This window comes from Parambassis ranga, chromosome 2 (assembly GCF_900634625.1).
Source record: "Parambassis ranga chromosome 2, fParRan2.1, whole genome shotgun sequence".
In the NCBI taxonomy this organism is placed as follows: domain Eukaryota; kingdom Metazoa; phylum Chordata; class Actinopteri; family Ambassidae; genus Parambassis; species Parambassis ranga.
Genome location: NC_041023.1, coordinates 44,254,529 through 44,274,594, shown reverse-complemented (window position 1 = coordinate 44,274,594; position 20,066 = coordinate 44,254,529). Strand labels below are relative to the sequence as shown.

General features: G+C 41.3%; 3 protein-coding genes, 1 long non-coding RNA gene and 1 pseudogene across 6 annotated transcripts; 3 read left to right on the top strand and 2 right to left on the bottom strand.

The window, feature by feature from the left end:
* Positions 1 to 187: 187 nt before the first annotated feature.
* On the bottom strand, positions 188 to 1,570 carry LOC114452586 (uncharacterized). Its single transcript, XR_003672287.1, has 3 exons — positions 583 to 1,570; positions 381 to 463; positions 188 to 308 (listed from the first exon to the last, which is right to left on the bottom strand). It is a non-coding gene; the product is annotated as an uncharacterized LOC114452586 (long non-coding RNA).
* An 888-nt stretch (positions 1,571 to 2,458) lies between these two features.
* On the top strand, positions 2,459 to 5,059 carry LOC114449526 (major histocompatibility complex class I-related gene protein-like). The gene is made up of 8 exons (XM_028427264.1): positions 2,459 to 2,596; positions 2,785 to 3,045; positions 3,608 to 3,886; positions 3,962 to 4,258; positions 4,336 to 4,443; positions 4,553 to 4,570; positions 4,668 to 4,690; positions 4,766 to 5,059. Exons 1-8 carry the CDS (start codon positions 2,548 to 2,550, stop codon positions 4,802 to 4,804), a joined length of 1,074 nt encoding a protein of 357 aa, XP_028283065.1. The 5' UTR covers positions 2,459 to 2,547; the 3' UTR covers positions 4,805 to 5,059.
* Positions 5,060 to 5,176: 117 nt separating this feature from the next.
* On the bottom strand, positions 5,177 to 9,497 carry LOC114449434 (major histocompatibility complex class I-related gene protein-like). Of its 3 annotated transcripts, XR_003671993.1 has the most exons (8): positions 9,380 to 9,497; positions 7,409 to 7,672; positions 6,768 to 7,046; positions 6,305 to 6,607; positions 6,111 to 6,227; positions 5,844 to 5,861; positions 5,596 to 5,754; positions 5,177 to 5,370 (listed from the first exon to the last, which is right to left on the bottom strand). XR_003671993.1 is itself a non-coding variant. In XM_028427114.1 (7 exons), the coding sequence occupies exons 1-7, from the start codon at positions 9,456 to 9,458 to the stop codon at positions 5,705 to 5,707; spliced, it is 1,110 nt and encodes a 369-aa protein (XP_028282915.1). In that variant the 5' UTR covers positions 9,459 to 9,497; the 3' UTR covers positions 5,177 to 5,704. The 3 variants fall into 3 exon arrangements, 2 of the variants coding, with proteins under 2 accessions (XP_028282915.1, XP_028282927.1); XM_028427114.1 differs by having other exon boundaries at positions 5,177 to 5,754; XM_028427126.1 differs by lacking the exon at positions 9,380 to 9,497 and adding an exon at positions 8,282 to 8,523 and having other exon boundaries at positions 5,177 to 5,754.
* LOC114449712 (major histocompatibility complex class I-related gene protein-like) lies at positions 8,600 to 12,594 on the top strand (annotated as a pseudogene).
* Positions 12,595 to 15,017: 2,423 nt separating this feature from the next.
* Positions 15,018 to 18,655, top strand: LOC114449656 (major histocompatibility complex class I-related gene protein-like). The gene is made up of 6 exons (XM_028427477.1): positions 15,018 to 15,375; positions 16,049 to 16,315; positions 16,461 to 16,736; positions 16,818 to 17,114; positions 17,461 to 17,580; positions 17,712 to 18,655. Exons 1-6 carry the CDS (start codon positions 15,327 to 15,329, stop codon positions 17,714 to 17,716), a joined length of 1,014 nt encoding a protein of 337 aa, XP_028283278.1. The 5' UTR covers positions 15,018 to 15,326; the 3' UTR covers positions 17,717 to 18,655.
* The last annotated feature ends 1,411 nt before the right edge of the window (positions 18,656 to 20,066 follow it).

Below are 20,066 nucleotides of genomic sequence, written 5' to 3'. Positions count from 1 at the left end.
AAGAACACAGCATTACTGTAACATTGTCTGATTTAATGAATAATTGTGTAGCTGGGCAAACAAAAACACAAACATACACATTACTCAGACCACAGTGGAGACAATGTAAATGAGGTCAAATTTGAACAATCATTAGAAACCACCATGATACATACATTTCATATATATATATATATATATATATAATGGACTGGATTTAGACTGGACAGTGGACACAAGCTTTGCCTGGACAGGAGACTCTGACTGCTTGGGCTGTTTAAGCTGAACAGTGGACTGGGTGGATTGGGACTCTTGGGGCCTAATAGAGTCTAAGAAATTACATAGGAAGTAATTTCATATTTTAACTACACTTTATTCTGACTGTGAATTCCATGACTCACCTTCCAGACTGGCTAGCAGCTACTAGTTCTGCATCATCATCAGGCCAACATGAGGGACCCCAGGATTTTCTTGCATGCAGTTGCTAGACAAGTCATAATTATTATTGGTCAAATTGTCATTTCCAAAGGCAAGAAATGGTAAGTATGTTTACAGTCAGTCATTATCTATACTGTTCTGCTTTTCATGTTTCATAGCACTTACCTGCTCCTTGTCAAAAATATATTTTCTGAACCTTTCCATCTGGATGCTTGTGATGTGTGTCAGAGGAGTGTTCAGCCACCTCCTCACAGAAGTGTGTGCCTTCTTGACCTCCCCTCCCTCTGCTGCTCATTATAACGTGCTGGCCTGTCTTTCTGGCATGAGTACTGCCTGTAGAGGTCCCACATCTCCAGAAAGGTGTGCAGTCCGAAACCTCTCTGGCCATAGATGCATTTGTCAATGTTTGCTTCAAGAAGACCGCAAACCTGTCAGAAACTCTCTGCATATTCATTGAGGTGGTCCTTGATCCACTGGTTTAAGATTTCCCCCTTTCTGTTTGGGTTTGTCACCTCAGCTCTGTGTCTATCCAGTAGTCTGAAATCATAAAACATGAACTTAGTACAGACATAGTAAGCATGAGTGTGATTTTACAGTAAGTATACTGGTCAAAAATACACAGCAAGGCTTAAAAAGAGCCTAATGACAGGATGGACAGAGAAATTAACAGCTCTTTCATCCTCATACAGCCTCTGTGTATGCATACACAGATAAAACATTCAATAAAACACACACACGTTTTATTCAGCAAAATATTTACTATTTATATTGTTGTGACCATAGTTTACGATTAATTATATTTATACTATTTTACGTCTTAATGCAGGTTTCGTTGTAGTATTTTGACTTAGTGTGGAATCGTTATGTGCCGTAAACGCCACCGTCTACAAATAAACAGAGCGTTATAAAACATAAAAGTTGATTTCAATACGTAACTTCACGTAGCCCACGTCGTTTTCGAGAAGCCAGTGGAACGAGCATTGTGATATTGCCCGAACGGAACCAACAGCTTTCCCAGGGACTGCTTACGGGACGCGGCTGGGATACCCTCCGCTCGTAGTAGCATTTCCGCTAGGGGTGGGCGAATCGATCCAAATATCGATAGTATCGATACCAAAGTTAGGATCCTCGCTCCTCGCTCACTCTGCTCAGTGCGCAGGCGCACTCTGCCGGAGCAGACGAAGCTCCTGATTGGCTGTAAAGTGCAGCTAGCGTCATGGAGATGGCAGAGAGGAAGAGGAGCGCTGTTTGGAGTAATTTCACAGCGACAGACGAGAAGAAGAAACTGCTACTTGTGAAAGCGACCTGCCACTGTGGAAACACAACTCATTTACACAAACATAAAAATAAAGCAGCAGAGCCCAAAGACCTCGAGCTGCAGAGTAAACAGAGGGAGGAGGAGGCAGATCCCCAAACATGAACCAGAGACAGTGGTCACTGACAAAGGATTTACTGCAAAACACTCATGAATATCCAGGAGATGATTTAAAGAAGTATAAGTTCAGACTGAGTATTCTGCAGCAATGATTTGGTGTCTTTCTGAGTGCAGTGATTAACACATGCAATTTTAGCAGAATGAACTGTCATCACGTCATATCACCAGCTGAAATAAATCTAGTTTTTCTCAAATTCCAAAATATATCTAATAATATAATTATATATGTTTATACTGATATGTATTTAAGTATGATTAATATATTTATGCTTTTGTGATAACTGTTGAAGGATCTTTATTCTTCATATTTAGGCTACATGCAGATACGTGTTAGACTTTTATCAAATTATCTTAATTAGGTTATTCCACCTACATGATTCATAAAGAGCCATGGCTCTCACGAGGATTTTTATATATTTATAAGGATATTATTCTGCTAATCAATATCAACTAATTAAGGGCAAAAAAATAATGATTGTATGTATGAAGTAAAAGTATCTGTATCGGTATTGTTATCGGCGACACTGGTCCTGTATTTACAACTCAAATTTCCACGTGTACAGCGGTACAGGGTTAGCTGTTTCTGATTGGGAGTCTACCGACCAATCAAACCAAGGCGTAACTGTCTGTAGACTTTGGCACCACTGTACACGACACAAGTTCTACTTCCAAAGATTTTACAAAACCAGAGTAAAATGAAGACTTTACTTCTGTTTCTTCTGCTCTGTCACGCTTCATCAGCAGGTAAGACCACACTGCTCATAATCTGGAAGACTTTACACGGTTTGCTGCGCTGCTTCAAATCATCTGACTGTAAACTGTAAACTCGTACTTTCACCTTTGACCGCTTAATGTGAATGTTATAAATTATCCAGTGAATGATGTATTAATATTTCTTTTCACTGACATAATAAACCTCATTTGTTCCACAGTCAAACACACACTGAGGTATTTCCTCACTGGATCCTCTGGAGTCTCAGCTTTCCCTGAATTTCTGGGTGTTTTGGAGGTTGATAACGTTCAGGCAGGTTATTGTGACGCAGACACATTCGGACCCAAACAGGACTGGGGACAAACTGTGGCGGAACACGATCCAGATCAGGAGCAGTGGTACCGGAATGAGTGCTACAATAAAAGACCTTTTCTGTTCAAAGAAATGATTTCACTGAAACAGCGCTTCAACCAAACTGAAGGTGAGCTGTGTTTATTATCTGTTGTTGTATCATTTATGGAGGCCTCAGAAAATGGGATGATAAAGAGACAGAGATAAGTTGTACAATTGTAAAAAGTATACTTAGAAATAGTTTGAACATATAAAATACAATGTCACCAACTTTCTTCATCCACATCTGCTTTGTTTTACAAATCAGTCCAATCATACCTTTCTTGTTAATATAAACAAATAGATATAAAGACATTAAAACTGATCAGATATAATACAACACATACAATAAAACAGACAACAAAGGAAAACTATGTAATTAAAGATCTGTCCATGTTAATAATAATTATTATTATTATGTATAGCGGCCTTTTAGGGCACTTGAGGACACTAAACAAAAACAAAGTCCACTTTAAGATATAGATTAATATTAATATTAATATAATGACATGAATTATCACATCCAAGTGCTCCACAACAGACACACACTTGATGTGTAACCTTCATAAAGCCATTGTTTGTTGCTCTCTCTCTCTCTCTCTCTCTCTCTCTCTCTCTCTCTCTCTCTCTCTCTCTCTCTCTCTCTCTCTCAGGTGTCCACATTTTACAGTTGATGTCTGGTTGTGAACTGGATGACACCACAGGACAGGTCAGTGGTTTCCTGCAGTATGGTTATGATGGAGAAGACTTCATAACACTGGACCTGAACACACTGACGTGGATCGCTCCAACACCAAAGGCTGTCATCACCAAACAGAGATGGGACACTGAGAGAGGGAGAATAAAATACAATGAGAGGCTGTACACTGAGGTCTGTCCTCAGTGGTTGAAGATGTTTCTGCACTATGGAGAGAAAACTCTGCTGAGAACAGGTACAGCTTCTTTCTATGACATTTCTCTGCTGCTCCCTGTCCCTCCACTGTCTCCATCTTCTCTCCTCCCTCCAGATCCTCCCTCAGTGTCTCTCCTCCAGAAGACTCCCTCCTCTGCAGTCAGCTGCCACGCTACAGGTTTCTACACTGACAGAGCCCTGATGTTCTGGAGCAAAGATGGAGAGGAGATTCATGAAGGTGTGGAGCACGGAGAGATCCTCCCCAACCATGATGGGACCTTCCAGATGAGTGTTGATCTGAATGTTTCATCATTGGAAGACTGGAGGAGGTACCACTGTGTGTTTCAGCTTGTTGGTGCTGAGGACAAGATCATCATGGACCTGGACAGAGCAGTGATCAGGACCAACAGCAGTAAGTTATTAAAAGAACAGTGAGGTCTGTGAATGAAATTCTGTTGTAGAAACGACTTCTGAATGTTTTGGTTTCAGTTCCTCCCTCAGAGTTTCCTGCTGGTGTGCTCATTGGAGTTGTTGTTGGACTTCTGCTGCTGCTGCTGCTCTGCATCACTGCACTGCTCCTCTGGAAGAACAAAAAGGGTGAATAAATAATAATCAAATCTGCTGTTTGACTTAAAGAGGCTGATGAATCTGTGATACACATAATTATCAGTTCATCATTTTTACAAGTGTAATCTCTGTGTTTTAGGATTCAGAGCTGCAAGCAGTAAGTTTTCTCCCCATTAATACTGAAGCACATTGTTTAATTTGTTTACATGGTCATCAGTTCTTCATATTTATGTTTGTTTGTTTTTTGTTTGTAGCTTCAGATTCTGATCCTGACACTGTGAGTACTTCATTTTTATCCTGTGTCTGATCCATATTCACACATATACTAATATTTGTTGATGTGTCTTCACAGACTCCCAAAGGAACTCCAGTGAGGTTATGCTGTCATTAATGTCATTAATCATTTTCTACTGAATAAATCATAATTATGAGACCATGTAACACAATAAATCTGCACTTTTAATGTTGTTTCCTGATGTTTCTGACACATGTGCTCTCTGGGTGTCACTTTTGTGCAGATCTCTGTCTCGTGTCATGTCAGTGTTTACATGCAGGGGGCGCTGCTTCCTTCTCTGAGTGTCTGTGCTTCTCTTTTGTCCTCTTTTGTATAAGTGTACATGTAAATAAATTGTGTATGTTTTACTTATCATCCAGCTGAATTTATTGTTCAGTAGCACCGATGACAAAATGATAAAGACTTTGCTTCCTGTTGACACGTATTCCTGATAAATCTGGACATGAAGCGGCAGTTTAATCTGCCGTCTTTTCTAGTTTAAGTGACTTTATTGAATGAAAACAATACATACAGAGCAAAACATCTGACACTTGAATCTAACAATGATAATGACAGTAGAAGCAGTGTCCCTGCTTAGACTGCTGCCCCCGCGACCCGGCCCCGGATAAGCGGTTGAAGATAGATGGATGGATGGATGGGTCAATACGCATCAAGTGCAGGATCTACAGTATTTACAGTGTGCACAGGATGAGGACAGTACTAAGGACATAATGTACAGTTAAAATACTGCAGAATGTTCTGTAAACATAATACACAGATGGGGATGAGAAACACAGAAAGGTGGTCTGACTGTTCCAGCTTGGGGGGGGGGGGGGGGGGGGGGGGGGGGTCACAGTGTAAACTCCAGTGATGTTTGTGTAAATGTGATGCTAAGTGATTAAAATCACCTGCAGCTATAACGTGCCAGGAGACCCGTCCTCACTTTGGTCTGAGATGCTGTTCTATAACTGGAGTGATGACAAACATCCTGAGTCACTGTTTGACCCTCACATGATGTCAGGTTGGTGGATTCAGGGTCTCAGAGAGCTCTGCGATGCTCTCAGGAGCTGAAAGAACAGAAACAAACTGTAAACACAGGAAACAGTCAGAAAAGTCATGAGCAGCTTGTTACTAACAAAATAGAAGTTTGACTTACCAGAAGGAGGACGACAGTCTGAAACAGAGAAAAGATATTTCACATGAATATCTGTCATGAACCTAATCCATTCTTGTCTCTGCATTGTTTCTTCTCTTACAGTCGTCACATTATAATATTATTATGACTGATCCTTCTTTGTAATCTGAATAAAATCATCAGCTCAAACATCAAAAGTACTCAAACGTTAAGTTAAAATGTTGATAATAATAGCTGAACATCAGCCTCTTTAAGTCAAACAGCAGATTTGATTTGTTATTTATTCACCATTTTTGTTCTTCTTCCAGAGGAGCAGTGCAGCCATGCAGAGGAGCAGCAGCAGCAGCAGCAGCAGTCCAACAACAACTCCAATGACGACACCAGCAGGAAACTCTGAGGGAGGAACTGAAACCAGAAAATTCAGAAGTCGTTTCTACAACAGAATTTCATTCACAGACCTCACTGTTCTTTTAATAACTTACTGCTGTTGGTTCTGATTGCTGCTCTGTCCAGCTCAGTGATGATCCTGTCCTCAGCACCAACAAACTGAAACACACAGTGGTACCTCCTCCAGTCCTCCTCTGGGACTGATGAAACATTCAGATCTACACTCATCTGGAAGGTTCCATCATGGTTGGGGAGGATCTCTCCATGCTCCACACCTTCATGAATCTCCTCTCCATCTTTGCTCCAGAACATCAGGGCTCTGTCAGGGTAGAAACCTGTAGTGTGGCAGCTGACTGCAGAGGAGGGAGTCTTCTGGAGGAGAGACACTGAGGGAAGATCTGGAGGGAGGAGAGAAGATGGAGACAGTGGAGGGACAGGGAGCAGCAGAGGCTTTAAATGTTTAAATAAGTCATGAAAAAATGTCAAAATGTCTCCATGTGTGCCACAGAAAATTCTGGGAAGATACAACAAACTGTCTGTCGGGACTTGTGTCTGTACCTGTTCTCAGCAGAGTTTTCGCTCCATGTTGCAGAATTGTCTTCAACCACTGAGGACACATCTCAGTGAGGAACCCCCCATTAAAGTTTATTCTTTCTCTGTTTGTGTCCCAGCTCTGTTTGGTGATGACAGCCTTTGGTGTCGAAGCGATCCACGTCAGATTGTTCAGGTCCAGTGTTATGAAGTCTTCTCCATCATAACCATACTGCAGGAAACCACTGACCTGTCCTGTGGTGTCGTCCAGTTCACAGCCAGACATCAACTGTAAAATGTGGACACCTGAGAGAGAGAGAGAGAGAGAGCAATGACTTTATGATTTTCCATTACTGTGTTTTCCAAAACATGCACACAGGACATAAAACATCCCCTGTAAATAATTATGTGCACAGTTTGCTACACATATTGGACACAAAACACTTCCTATGTTGGATGCACTTTCAGTGTTTCATTGTACATGTTGAGTATGTCTGAGTATTTTATGTACCCCTTTTTATTTAACCAGTGAGTACACTGGAGGCTATGCAGGTTAGAGTGCAACTCTAGTATATATATATATATATATATATATTTATAAGCACATTTTCTTTGTGAGGTGTTGACATGCTTCCATGCATGGTAAAGAAAAAATAAACGCAGCTCACCTTCAGTTTGGTTCAAACGTTGTTTCAGAGTGGAAATAACTTCTTTAAAGAAATAAGGTTTTCTATTGTAGCACTCATTTCGGTAGAAGTGCACCTGATTTGGATCGTGTGCCTCCACAGATTGTCCCCAGTCCTGTTTTGGTCCAAATGTGTCTGCGTCACAATAACCTCCCTGAATGCCATTAACCTCCACAACACCCATGAATTCAGGGAAAGCTGAGACTCCAGAGGATCCAGTGAGGAAATACCTCAGTGTGTGTTTGACTGTGGGACGAATGAGGTCAATGAAAAGAAATATTAATAAAACATTGTTTAAGCTGTGTTAAAAGTGAAGCCACGCTACAGAACCCCTCTGATGACATGGTAAAAAAATAAATAAATCGTGGAAATATTAATTCATGGCCACGAAATAGTATTGTTATTGACGGGGCGCACGGGAGCGGGCTGCCCAGCCAGGGAGCACCCTTTCCGCGCTGCAGGTACAATGAGCGTCCCTCTCTGGGGAAATGTGCTGGAGCACTGGGGAGCTCCAAGAGCGCAGGGAAGCTGGGCACCCGCTCCCCTGCACTCCTGGGGCTCCCCAGTGTTCCAGCATATTCCCCAAAGAGGGACGCTCATTGCTGCCCGGACCATCTCGGGCAGGAGTTAAGGCGACATGGACCGGGAGAGGGACACTGATTTACATTTAACATTTACATTTAGACTTTGTCATATATCTAAATGCAAGAAAAATAGTTGTATGTGATAATTTACATTCGGCACCCACCCCACACTTTTTGAACCCAAACCATGATGTTTTTTAAAAAGTGAAAGAGAGAACATCATGTACCTAAACCATCAGAGATCGGATTACAGCATCAGAAAAAAACTTACCAGAATGAGTGGTTTGAAATAAAACCAGCAGAAAAATGAGCTCCATCATTTTATCGCCTATAAGGATAAGACACGGAAGCTTGAAGAATGTGAGGGTGTAGGAAACCAAAGCTACAGCTGTTTGTTTACATTCTAATCTGGAGGTGAAACTGGACACGATTCTGGCAAAGTGCCGGTGAGTGTACACGCAGCATGTTGGTGCTTCCAGGTCTTTGTTGTGTGAGTTTTTATTCAGACAGTCGAGGCTCTTGTTAAATTTGGAGGAGCGGAACTCTTTAGAAGGTATACCCTCTGTGTGGACCCGCGTTACTGGACTCTATATGCCACCACAGAACCACCAGCTGCGTGGTGGAGCCATCACATTCCTGCACAAGAGGCGGAGTATGGCAGCCAGACCCATCACACGTCATCCGCCTGAGAACACTAACATACGACGTTTTCTCAGAATCAGAATCAGAAATACTTTATTGATCCCCGGGGGGAAATTGTTTAAATGTTTGATTGAATAATCTCTGCACTTCTCTTTCAGCCACTAAAGTTCACTCACCAGTTCATCACAGACCTCTTTTTTGCTGTGAAGGATTACTTCTGACTGAGCAGAGCCAAGCCAGAGTTATGTTATATCTGTTTACAAATATAACATGTGAATGAGGGGCAATGCGGGTGAGATGGGATTTTATGCTGTGGAGAGAGAATGCTGTCTTCACTGAAGTTATTGTCCTCCTCTGTCAGAATACTGAGTCAATGCACAGGACAGCTACACGACGGGAAGAATTCAGGGAAAGCTGAAACTCCAGAGGATCCAGTGAGGAAATACCTCAGTGTGTGTGTGTGTGTGTGTGTGTGACTGTGGGACGAATGACGTTTATAATGTTGGGAAATATTTCATGGGCTCAACCCGGATACTTTTCTCTGCTGCAGATTTATCGCCAAGAAGCATTACCACAAAGAAATAATCTACCACACACCTTACTTTATTTAAACACAACACATTCACTGGATACATTAAAACATTCACCTTTGAAACTGTCAACAGTGAGGGCATGAATTTACAGTGAGAACCAGCAGTCTACCAGGTTATGAGCAGTGTGTTCTTACCTGCTGATGAAGCGTGACAGAGCAGAAGAAACACAAGTGAAGTCTTCATTTTACTCTTGTTTACATCTTTATACAACATGCATGCAGAAACCTCCCTGGATCTGGTCTTGGGTTGCGTTGTAATGTTTCAGCACTAGAGGACAGTAGAGAGCATAAACACAAGACACGTGCAGTATTTTTGTAAGACCATAAAATTACTTCAGTAAACACAATAAAATGTAGAGAACAACAATTTATTTATTTATACTTCATTCACCCCAAGCTGGGAAATTTCACAATTTTATGTTGGGTTATTGTTTATTGATTAGTTTACTTTATTTAATTTATTATTGCGATTTAGCGTCACTAGGTGGCACCAAGGTTATATAGGTACCGTAGACAGGTGGACACCAGTGGACCAGAATGCACCTGGGTGGGCTAAAGGTTTGTTTGTTTGTTTGTTTACCAGCGCAGGAGAGAGAGCAGTTCGGTTTTGTTTCTTTAGAGTTTAAATATTTTTGACAAATAGTCACAACAATCCATGTTAATTAATAAAAAGCATTATAAAAACAGAGGGAACGGCCTTTAGGGCCGTGTGTGAAAGGACTGATTCAAATAACATGGACACAAATGAAACAGAAAACTCTGGCTTGGCTCTGTATTATTCAGACAGAAGGCATCTTTTACAGCAAAGGGTGTCTGTGATTAGAAAACGTCACGGCGTAAAAAAAAGGTGTTTTAGTGGGTTCGGTTCCAGGGCTGGCTGCCATACTCCGCCTCTTGTGGATCTGTGATGTGATGACTCCACCACGCAGCAGCGGGTGGGGGATCTGTGTGGTGCTACAGAGTCCAGCGGATCCACACAGAGGGTATTGTCTTCATGTGTCAAAGACTTCCGCTCATCCAAACCTAACAAGAGTCTCGATTGTCTGAATGAAAACTCACACAACAAAGAACTGAAAGCACCAACAGGCTGCGTGGATCCTACACCCACCAACACTTCACCATTTAATCGTGTCCAATAATGTCCAGTTGAGGTCACGGGGATGTTATCAGACTGCTCTGTCTGTCACTTGTTGGTTTATCTGCTCATTTATCTGCTGGTTTTATTTCAAACCACTCATTCAGGTAAGTTTAATTCTTGATGTTGACTTTAGCTGCTGTTGGATTAGTAGCTGTCATTTTACAAGCTGGACATTTTTACACAAACACACTAAAACAAAAGTCCAATAAAACAGAAACTAGTGCTGTACTCTGATCTCTGATGGTTTGGGTGTAGCCTATTATGTTCTCTCTTGCATTTTTAGAAACGATCATGGTTTGGGTTCAAAAAGAGCCTTTCACACTTTTAACACACAAGGCAAAGTGCAGCCTCACAGGTCCTGAAATACCCCCTCTATCTTCATGTATTTGTTCCTGGGGCAGCACCTGCAACCCTGCACTGCAGGATGAAGGCTAAGAGATGGATGGATGGATGATGTTTCCTTCAACTTGTTACTCAAACTGTGGGTGGATTCAGATCATTTTCTTTTGTTGTCTTGTGCTGAGATTTCAGCTGGACATGGGAAACAGCTCTGTTCTTGTCTGCCATGTTATCAGCTGCCATGTTATCCTGCCACGACCTGAGGACTTTACATGATCATAGTTAGATCTGATCACAGACGTTTTGTGTTTGTGTCTCTTTTTGTCTTTCAGTCAAACACTCCCTGACATATTTCATCACTTCATCCTCTGGACTCCAAAACTTCCCAAGGTTTGTGGCTGTTTCAAATGTTGATGGAGTGCCTGTAGGCTACTGTGACAGCAGCAAGAAGACAGCAGAACCCAGACAGGACTGGACCAAAACATTAATGGAGGAAGAACCTCAGCATCTTGAGTGGCACAATCAGAACTGCCTGGATGTCATCCATGTTTCACAAAGAGACCTCGATCAATTTAGGCAGCACTTTCACCACACAGAAGGTACAGTAGGTGTTTAAAACCACAGGATACACAAATCTTGGTCACGTGAAATGTCCAATTGTTAACAGACTTAATCAATGTTTTCTGTTTGTCAATCAAATAATCAATTTATTAACTGATAGGTTTAATGAAGTTTTGTCTCTTCCAGGTGTTCATGTTTTCCAGGAGCTGTCCAGCTGTGAATGGGACAATGACACTGATAAGTTAAGTGGGTATCAGCGGTTTGGTTATGATGGAGAGGACGTCTTATCAATGGACCTGAAAACACTGACATGGCAGGTCACAGAAAAGGCTGCATTCTTCAAACAGAAGTGGGACAAGGACAAAGATAGATTGCGCTTTATTAAATTTTTTTTCACCAAAATTTGTCCTCAGTGATTGAAGGAGTATTTGAAATATGGGAGAAAATACCTACTCAGAAAAGGTAGAATCACCTGTTTGATGTCATGTCCTTATATTCATTATTATTTCCTCACCCTCACCTTGTGCTTCTTTTCTCTCTCAGATCGTCCCTCAGTGTCTCTCCTCCAGAAGACTCCCTCCTCTGCAGTCAGCTGCCATGTTACAGGTTTCTACCCTGACAGAGCCCTGATGTTCTGGAGCAAAGATGGAGAGGAGATTCATGAAGGTGTGGAGCACGGAGAGATCCTCCCCAACCATGATGGAACCTTCCAGATGAGTGTTGATCTGAATGTTGCATCAGCTGAAGACTGGAGGAGGTACCACTGTGTGTTTCAGTTTGAGGGTGCTGAGGACAGGATCATCACTGAGCTGGATGGAACCCTGATCAGAACCAACAGAGGTGAGACTGACATTAAATATGGCTCAGAGACAATTTGATCCCCTCATTAGTATTAAAATGTTTGGCATCTCTTTCCAGGTTTCAGATTATTGACACATTCTGCCAGGTGTTCAGCTTTTGTTTGTTTTAGTCAAATTCCCTCGACGCCGTGTGTAAAACTTTACTTCAAGTTCATCTCGCACAAACACACACACAGTAGATTTTTCTAGATTTTGTAGTTCCTGCCTGCATGTCATGGGAATAACTCGGTTCTTCTGACTTTTCAGGTCCTGACAACACCTCTGAACTAAATCCAGAAGCCTGATGCCTGACCTATACAATGTGGTAAAATGACTTATTGTTACTTCTGTACCCTTTTTGTTATTAATGGCATGACATATTAGAAACATTTTAGAGGATCAAACTATTATTATTATATCAATCTATCTATTATAACACGTTTTTCACATTCTGTCTGTTACTCAATACTCAAATTATGTAGTTATGCTTTATTTTTTGTATCTTTGTATGTAGTTTTTTTGTTTTAGTGAAGTTACATCTTCCACAGCTGTCGTATTGCTAAAATGAAAACTGACCTAAAGCAGTCACAGCATGAATTTTTAAGTATACATGTGGTTGTAGCTGCAGAACCCTGACCTAATGTACCAAAATCAGTGTTAAATGATGCGGTGTGTTTTGGACTTTAGCCACAGACAAGCAGAGGCAACGCTGGATTAACCCATTCATCAATATCACTCACAGATGTAGATGTTGCATACCGTGCTGTTATGTTGTTTGTGCATGACGAGTGTTATCAGCTCTGCTCAGTGTCAGACATTATTTCATTTTATAGCCTGTACAAACATTCCCTGAATAATCACTGCATTATCTGGACCAAACTTTCCCTAAGTTTGTGAAAGTTGTGGGAGTTGACCAAGTTGACTGGATGGAAACAGTATTAGACAGATGTTCCTGCTGAGACTGAAACTCCATTTTTTGTTTAACAATAACAATAAATAAAGATCTGTTCTTGTTCAAATGTGGTCTGCGTGCATACTTTTTCCTCTCCTCATGTCTTTAGTTCACACTGTATTCTACATCTTTTATTTAATCACTTCCTCATAATGAGCAGTACTGTGTACTGAGTACTGTGGTGAATGCAGACCAGTGCCCCCTGTTGGCATGGCAAGGCATGGCAGCTTTACACAGTTCTGTGACCATAGTGCAGAAGTGTCTTCAACCACTGAGGACAGACCTGACCAAGGAACTTCCTGTTAAAGTTTATTTTTGCTGCTCTGTCAGTGTCGCATCTCTGATGACAGCCTGTGGTGTTGGAGTGATCCATGTTTTAATTTATCCAGTGAAACGTGACAAAGCAGAAGAAACAGTAAAGTCTTCATTTTACACTTTTTACATCTTTATACAAATTTAACATGCTTGTTGGATCTGGTCTTCATTTGCATTATAATGTTTCAGCATTAGGGGGCTCTAGAGAACATAAACAGAAGAAACATGCAGTATTTCTGTAAGATCATAACAATCAGACTTCAGTAAACACAATAAAATGTAGAGAACAAAAAAACAGTCTTTGCATGTGTCAGATGTCTGAGAAGAGACCCACAGACTTTACAGTACGACAGCAAAACACAAAGAAAAGTCAGATTTAAGTCTGATGTCAAACCTTCAGTCACCTGGATCAGTTTTCTGATGCATCCTAGGAGAAGCAGAGAATTGCAATAATTAGTTGGAGTGCACTACGATCACAGTGAGGTATTCACAGCTCTCTGGGACAACTGAAGACATAGGCTACATCCATTTCCCTAAATTTCCTTCCAGCATAGTTTCTAAGTGGGACAGAGGAAGAAAACACTGTGTAGGAGCTGTTTGTTTATATGTTTATTTAATGTAAATGTGTTATTGATTAGTTTACTTTATATACCGGTAATTTATTATTGCGATTTAGCGTCACTAGGGGGCACCAAGGTTATATAGGTATGCAGGTAGATACTCGTGGACCAGAATGCACCTGGGTGAGCAGGGACCGTGGACTAAATAAACCTGCCTCAACATGATTTATGAAAGGACATTACGTTTTTTTCTGCCTGCATGAAACAAATACCTATGGCATAAGTGATTGTTTGATTTTAGTTCAATTAAGTTGATCGTTTTTTTTCTTTAAAGTTTAAAATACATATACTACACACTACATCACTACACTCAGACTCAGATTACTCGGGCAGAAGTGATCCTTTAAAAGGAGGTCTGTGATGAACTGGTGAGTGAACTTTAGGCTGAAAGATTATTCAAAACGTCGTATGGTTTAAAAAACTTTTAGTGTGGGTTCTCAGACGGATGACGTGTGATGGGTCTGGCTGCCATCCTCCGCCTCTTGTGTAGGAATGTGATGGCTCCACCACGCAGCTGGTGGTTCTGTGGTGGCCTGTATGGAGTCCAGTAACGCGGGTCCACGCAGAGGGTACCGTCTAAAGACGTCCAAGAGTTCCGCTCATCCAAACCATTGACAGTAAAAACTATGGACAGAGTTTCCGTGACGTCACCCGTTTGTTTCTGAAGAGCTGTTCTGAGGCTCGTGGGAGGTTCCAGGACGTTGATGGCCGCCGCCATGTTGGCAGCGTCACGTCTGCCAAAACTCCAAATATGGACAAAAAGGGGGAGCACGAGCGGGGTTTAGGGGGCGGGCGATCGTGGAAGCAGGAAACTCACGTTGTGATACGTCAACTGTCTGTCACTCAAGCGGCAACGCTCATAATTATGCGTAATTTTAAGTCAGAATACAATTGAAACGAGTGAGTTTCACCCCCCGTACAATTGACACTAGAAGGAAACCTATCATCTGAGACCAGAGTGGTTTTTTTGTACCAGGCTGTAAACATGTTTTTTTCTGCTGTGAAATCGGCCATTTTAACATTGGAGGGAAATGACTCCCTTTTGGAGCCAGCCCCCAGCAGTTGCGGCGTGAATTACAAGTTTTGACACTTCCGCATGGGCTTCAACTTTGAGCCCCGAAGGTTGCCGCTTGATCCAAACGCAACAAGAGCCTCGAGTGTCTGAACCAGCAGACAAAACTCACACAACAAAAACCTGGAACTCACCGGCACTTTGCCACAATCGTGTCCAGTTTCACCTCCAGATGAGATCGCATTCTTCTTCTTCTTGTTTGCTGTTTTTTTCCACAGTCGTTCCTCTGGTTATTTTGGTTCTCACATGATGGAGCTTATTTATCTGCTGGTTTTATTTCAAACCACTCATTCAGGTAAGTTTAATTCTTGATGTTGTCTTTAGCTTCTCTTGGATTAGTAGCTGTCCTTTTACTTACATGTTGGACATTTTTACACACAAACTCATCAGTTTTGTTGTGATTTGTTTCAAATGTGTTTTTTTTTTTCCATCTTGAAAGCTAAAAGTCACTAAATGTTCACTAAGTGAGAGAAACAGTAGGAAAAGAACAAACAAACAGAAACCCCTGAGCTGTAATCTGATCTCTGATGGTTTAGGTACATGATGTTCTCACTTTCATTTTTAGAAAAGATCATGGTTTGGGTTCAAAAAAGAGCCTTTCACACGTTCTACCATCATCATATAGTTTATGAAGTAAAGAGACAGAATCCAAACGATATTTCCTTTAGCTTATCCACACAGTGGAGTAAGAAAACAAACTTTGTTAATTTGTGTAAAACAAAAGAAGCTTTCGTTTTTCTTTGTTGTCAAAATGTGCGGTAGAAGCTTGTAGAAAGTTCAGAAAGTTAAACTTCATCATGTTTGTGCAGAGATTTCAGCTGGACATGGAAAACCTCTCTGTTCTTGTCTGAAGACAGATTTCATCACAGAGCTGGATGTAAATCTAAACTTCAAGGTGAACTACAAAATCTCTTCATACCTGCCTGTCGCCTCATTTTTTTGTTTTCGTGATTCTTTTTGTCTTTCAGTCAAACACTCCCTGACATATTTCCTCACTTCATCCTCTGGACTCCAAAACTTCCCAAGGTTTGTGGCTGTTTCAAAGGTTGATGGAGTGCCTGTAGGCTACTGTGACAGCAGCAAGAAGACGGCAGAACCCAGACAGGACTGGGTCCAAAAGTTAAAGGAGGAAGAGCCTGAGCATGTTCAGTGGCACATCCAGAACTGTCTGGATGCCATTCATGATTTTCAAAGAGACCTCGATCAATTTAGGCAGCACTTTAACCACACAGAAGGTACAGTAGGTGTTTAAACCCACAGGATACATGTAAAAAAAATCACATTTCCAGTTGTAATCAGACTTTATCAATGTCTTCTGTTTGGTAATTTAATCATTTAATAACTTGTGCTGCAGGTTTAATGAAGTTTTGTCTCCTCCAGGTGTTCATGTTTTACAGGAACTGTCCGTCTGTGAATGGGACAGTGACACCGATGAGATCATTGGGTATCAGCAGTTAGGTTATGATGGAGAAGACATCTTATCTGTGGACACAAAAACAGTCAAATGGAAGTTCACAGAAAAGGCTGCATTCTTCAAACAAAAGCGGGACAAGGACAAAGCTAGATTAATCTTTAATACTAATTTTCTCACACATTACTGTCCTCAGTGGTTGAAGCAGTATATAGTATATGGGAGGAGATACCTGCTCAGAAAAGGTAGAATCACCTGTTTGATGTCATGTCCTTATATTCATGATTATTTCCTCACCCTCACCTTGTGCTTCTTTTCTCTGTCAGATCGTCCCTCAGTGTCTCTCCTCCAGAAGACTCCCTCCTCTGCAGTCAGCTGCCACGCTACAGGTTTCTACCCTGACAGAGCCCTGATGTTCTGGAGCAAAGATGGAGAGGAGATTCATGAAGGTGTGGAGCACGGAGAGATCCTCCCCAACCATGATGGAACCTTCCAGATGACTGTTGATCTGAATGTTTCATCAGCTGAAGACTGGAGGAGGTACCACTGTGTGTTTCAGTTTGTTGGTGCTGAGGACAGGATCATCACTGAGCTGGATCAAGCAGCGATCAGAACCAACAGAGGTGAGAGCTCAGTCTGAAGGTGAACAGGTCAGCTATTGTCCTGTATCTTAAGACTAAAGTATCCTTTTCATAATATTAATTAATACTAACTCACAATTTTGCAGTGAGAGGAAATAAAACAAAATAATGATTAAACACATAGAACACATATCAATCCGACCCTTTAACCTTTTTCAGCAGGTGCACAGTGAGCACTGCAGTCTCATAACTAAATATTAATAAATATTGTACTTTATTCCATAAAACCTACAGGACGAATAATAAAAAAAATGAATCCACATCTTCTGAACTCTTTCCACACAGCTTTTGTTATGATGAGGAAACACTGATGTTTTGTTTGTTCCAGTTTCTTCTTCAGTCAGCCATGCTCTTATTGCCATTGGAGTTGTTCTCATCTTCCTGGTTTTCCCGGTTTTCCTGGCTGTCATAACTGTATGTGTACTCAGAAGAAGGAGGAGAAGGAATGGTGAGGAACAACATTTAACTTATTGTAATACAAAGCAAGAAAGCATTTGTGGATCCATAACACTCAGAGCACAGCTTCTGTTTGGAGCCTTTCATGAACTGCTCAACATCAACTCTTCATCTGTGTTTCAGGTTAATTCTGTGTCGATAAGAAATCAGTGAAGAACAGGAAGTGTCGACTGGAGGTTCTTAAGATTGTTACCTGTTTCTGGAAGACGTTTCACTGCTGATCAATGACAGTTTTTAGTTAATATTTGTCTCCATTGAGGGACAAATGAAGCTTTTCTTCATGTTAATCTTTATAAATGAGGAGGAGGAGGTGCATGTGTTTGAAGCAGAGGAGGAAGATTTGTTGCTTGTTTGTGCAAATATCTGTTTCCTGAATGTATAACAGTATAAGTGTCATAACAGAGCTGGAGCTGTCTGGGTTTTTTTAAAGTTGCTTCTCCTCTCGTCTGATTGGTTCTTCTGTTCTGGGTTAGATGTTGTTCAGCTCACTCAGACTGGTGGACTGATTGTAATCTGATAAAACTCTAATGCACTGGATGAATGCAGCTCAGAGGACGACATGTTTTAAACAGATTAAGAAAACATGTTGGTCAATGACAGATGTTATGATACAAATACACTTTGTTATTTATATTTTAGATAGGTCAGTTGAATCAGAATGAACGACAGGTGTTGCTGCGTCTCTGCTGTCATGTTACATTTATTGATCACAGATCATAATCAATATATTTTTTTATTTACCTGATAACAATTGTTGTTTTTAATAAGCTAATGATGCTACATGTGTTAAACTGACAGCTCCATATGTGCCTGTTCTAAACCTGGATTATTGATTGTTTCATTCCACGTGTCTTACTGTGTGCCTTAAACCAAGAGCTGCTGAACAAAACTTTAATGTGCCTTGCATAATGACAATAAAGATTCTTGATTCTTGATGTCAATATTATCCACATACTGTGAAATTCAGCCAGTAAACTGTGATGTTACTGGTGTTTTCTGTCTTTGTTGAAGTTGTCATTTTCCTCTGAACACTGAATGTGTAACAATAAATGATCTGAATAAAGTAACTAAAGCATGGATTACTTTGTAAAAGAGGCTGTTAAAAAAATGTAAAAAGTGAGGTGGAGGTCCGCCTACCTGTGGTGATCATGGATGGTTGTCACCTGTGGGAGGACACTGAGAAGAACTAAAGGTCATTAAACACACAGAGGAGCAGCTGTAACAGGCCACACTGCTGCTTGTTGTACTTTTTACTGTTTGATTGGATCCTAACAGGCTGTTGACCTGTCTTAGTCGCCTGCTGGGTTTCAGGGACTTCCTTCTGTATTGGTCCTTTTTGGCTGCTGTCCTTTAGAGCCATGTAAGGCTGTGTAATGTTTAGTGGGTTTATTACATGTTGTTTGTCACTTGCAGTGTTGTGTTTGTGCAGAGGCTTGTTGATGAGGTCAACATTCTTTGACTAATGAGCTGCTGTGTTTTGGAAACAGGCAGGAACATATGATCATATTACTGCTGCACATGTTATATAGCCTACACTGTAAAAAGGGGGATTAGGATTGAGTGGTATTTAATAAATAACTGTTAGTAACCTATACATAATAAAAAAGAGTGTGTGCAGTTTGAAGTCAGGCTATAGTTAAATTCAATACATTTGTATGCTTTATTAATTTATTCTACTCAGGTTACTACTCAAGTAAAATTAGCTCTGATACAGTGAGTAGAGGTTAATTAGATTTGATCAGAAATGCAAACTGATGGATTTTACTCATTGGTTTCAATCACTTTAACTTCCACCTGTTGCAAGAGCTGCAGTCATCCAGCTTTCGACAGGTAAGACCACTTTTGTACTTTATTGTTGTAGAACAAAACGTTTCTTAGCCACTTCATGCAGCAGGTAGCTGTTTTCTGTATTTTGTGACCAAGTAGCCTATTTAAAGTAGCGCCCGCATGTTAGCGTAGCTATCACTACACAGTGTGTGTATGTGCCTACAATGTTTGAGAGGAGCAGGAGTGAAATCCACGTTAAGGAGCGTGATGCTTGTGTTCTGCATAAGATGCTCCACTTCAGTATGTGTCATGTGCTTGTTCGCGTCTGTTGTGTACAGAGCCGTCGCAACACGGTAGGCAAACCAGGCAATTGCCTAGGGCCCCGAGCATGAGAGGGGCCCTAAGACGGACGGTCAGTTAGCGCCACCATTCAACTACAGCTGTTTTGGCGCATTGACACATTCAGACTCCCCCCTCGCCCCCACGGGGCCCCGAGTCAGCGCTGCTCGGAGCAGAGAGGAGCGGCTCGTTCAAAATAAAGGAGGAAGCACACACTCTGCAGGCTGCAAGGGAAGGAGCAGAGGACAAAACAAGAGAGGTAAGAGTCTGTGACACAGCTCAGGCTCATCTTACTCCACCACTGTTTGTCTTTTTTCACATTGTATCACAGAACACTTTTAGAGACGCAGGCTTCACGTCACTACAGCCTCC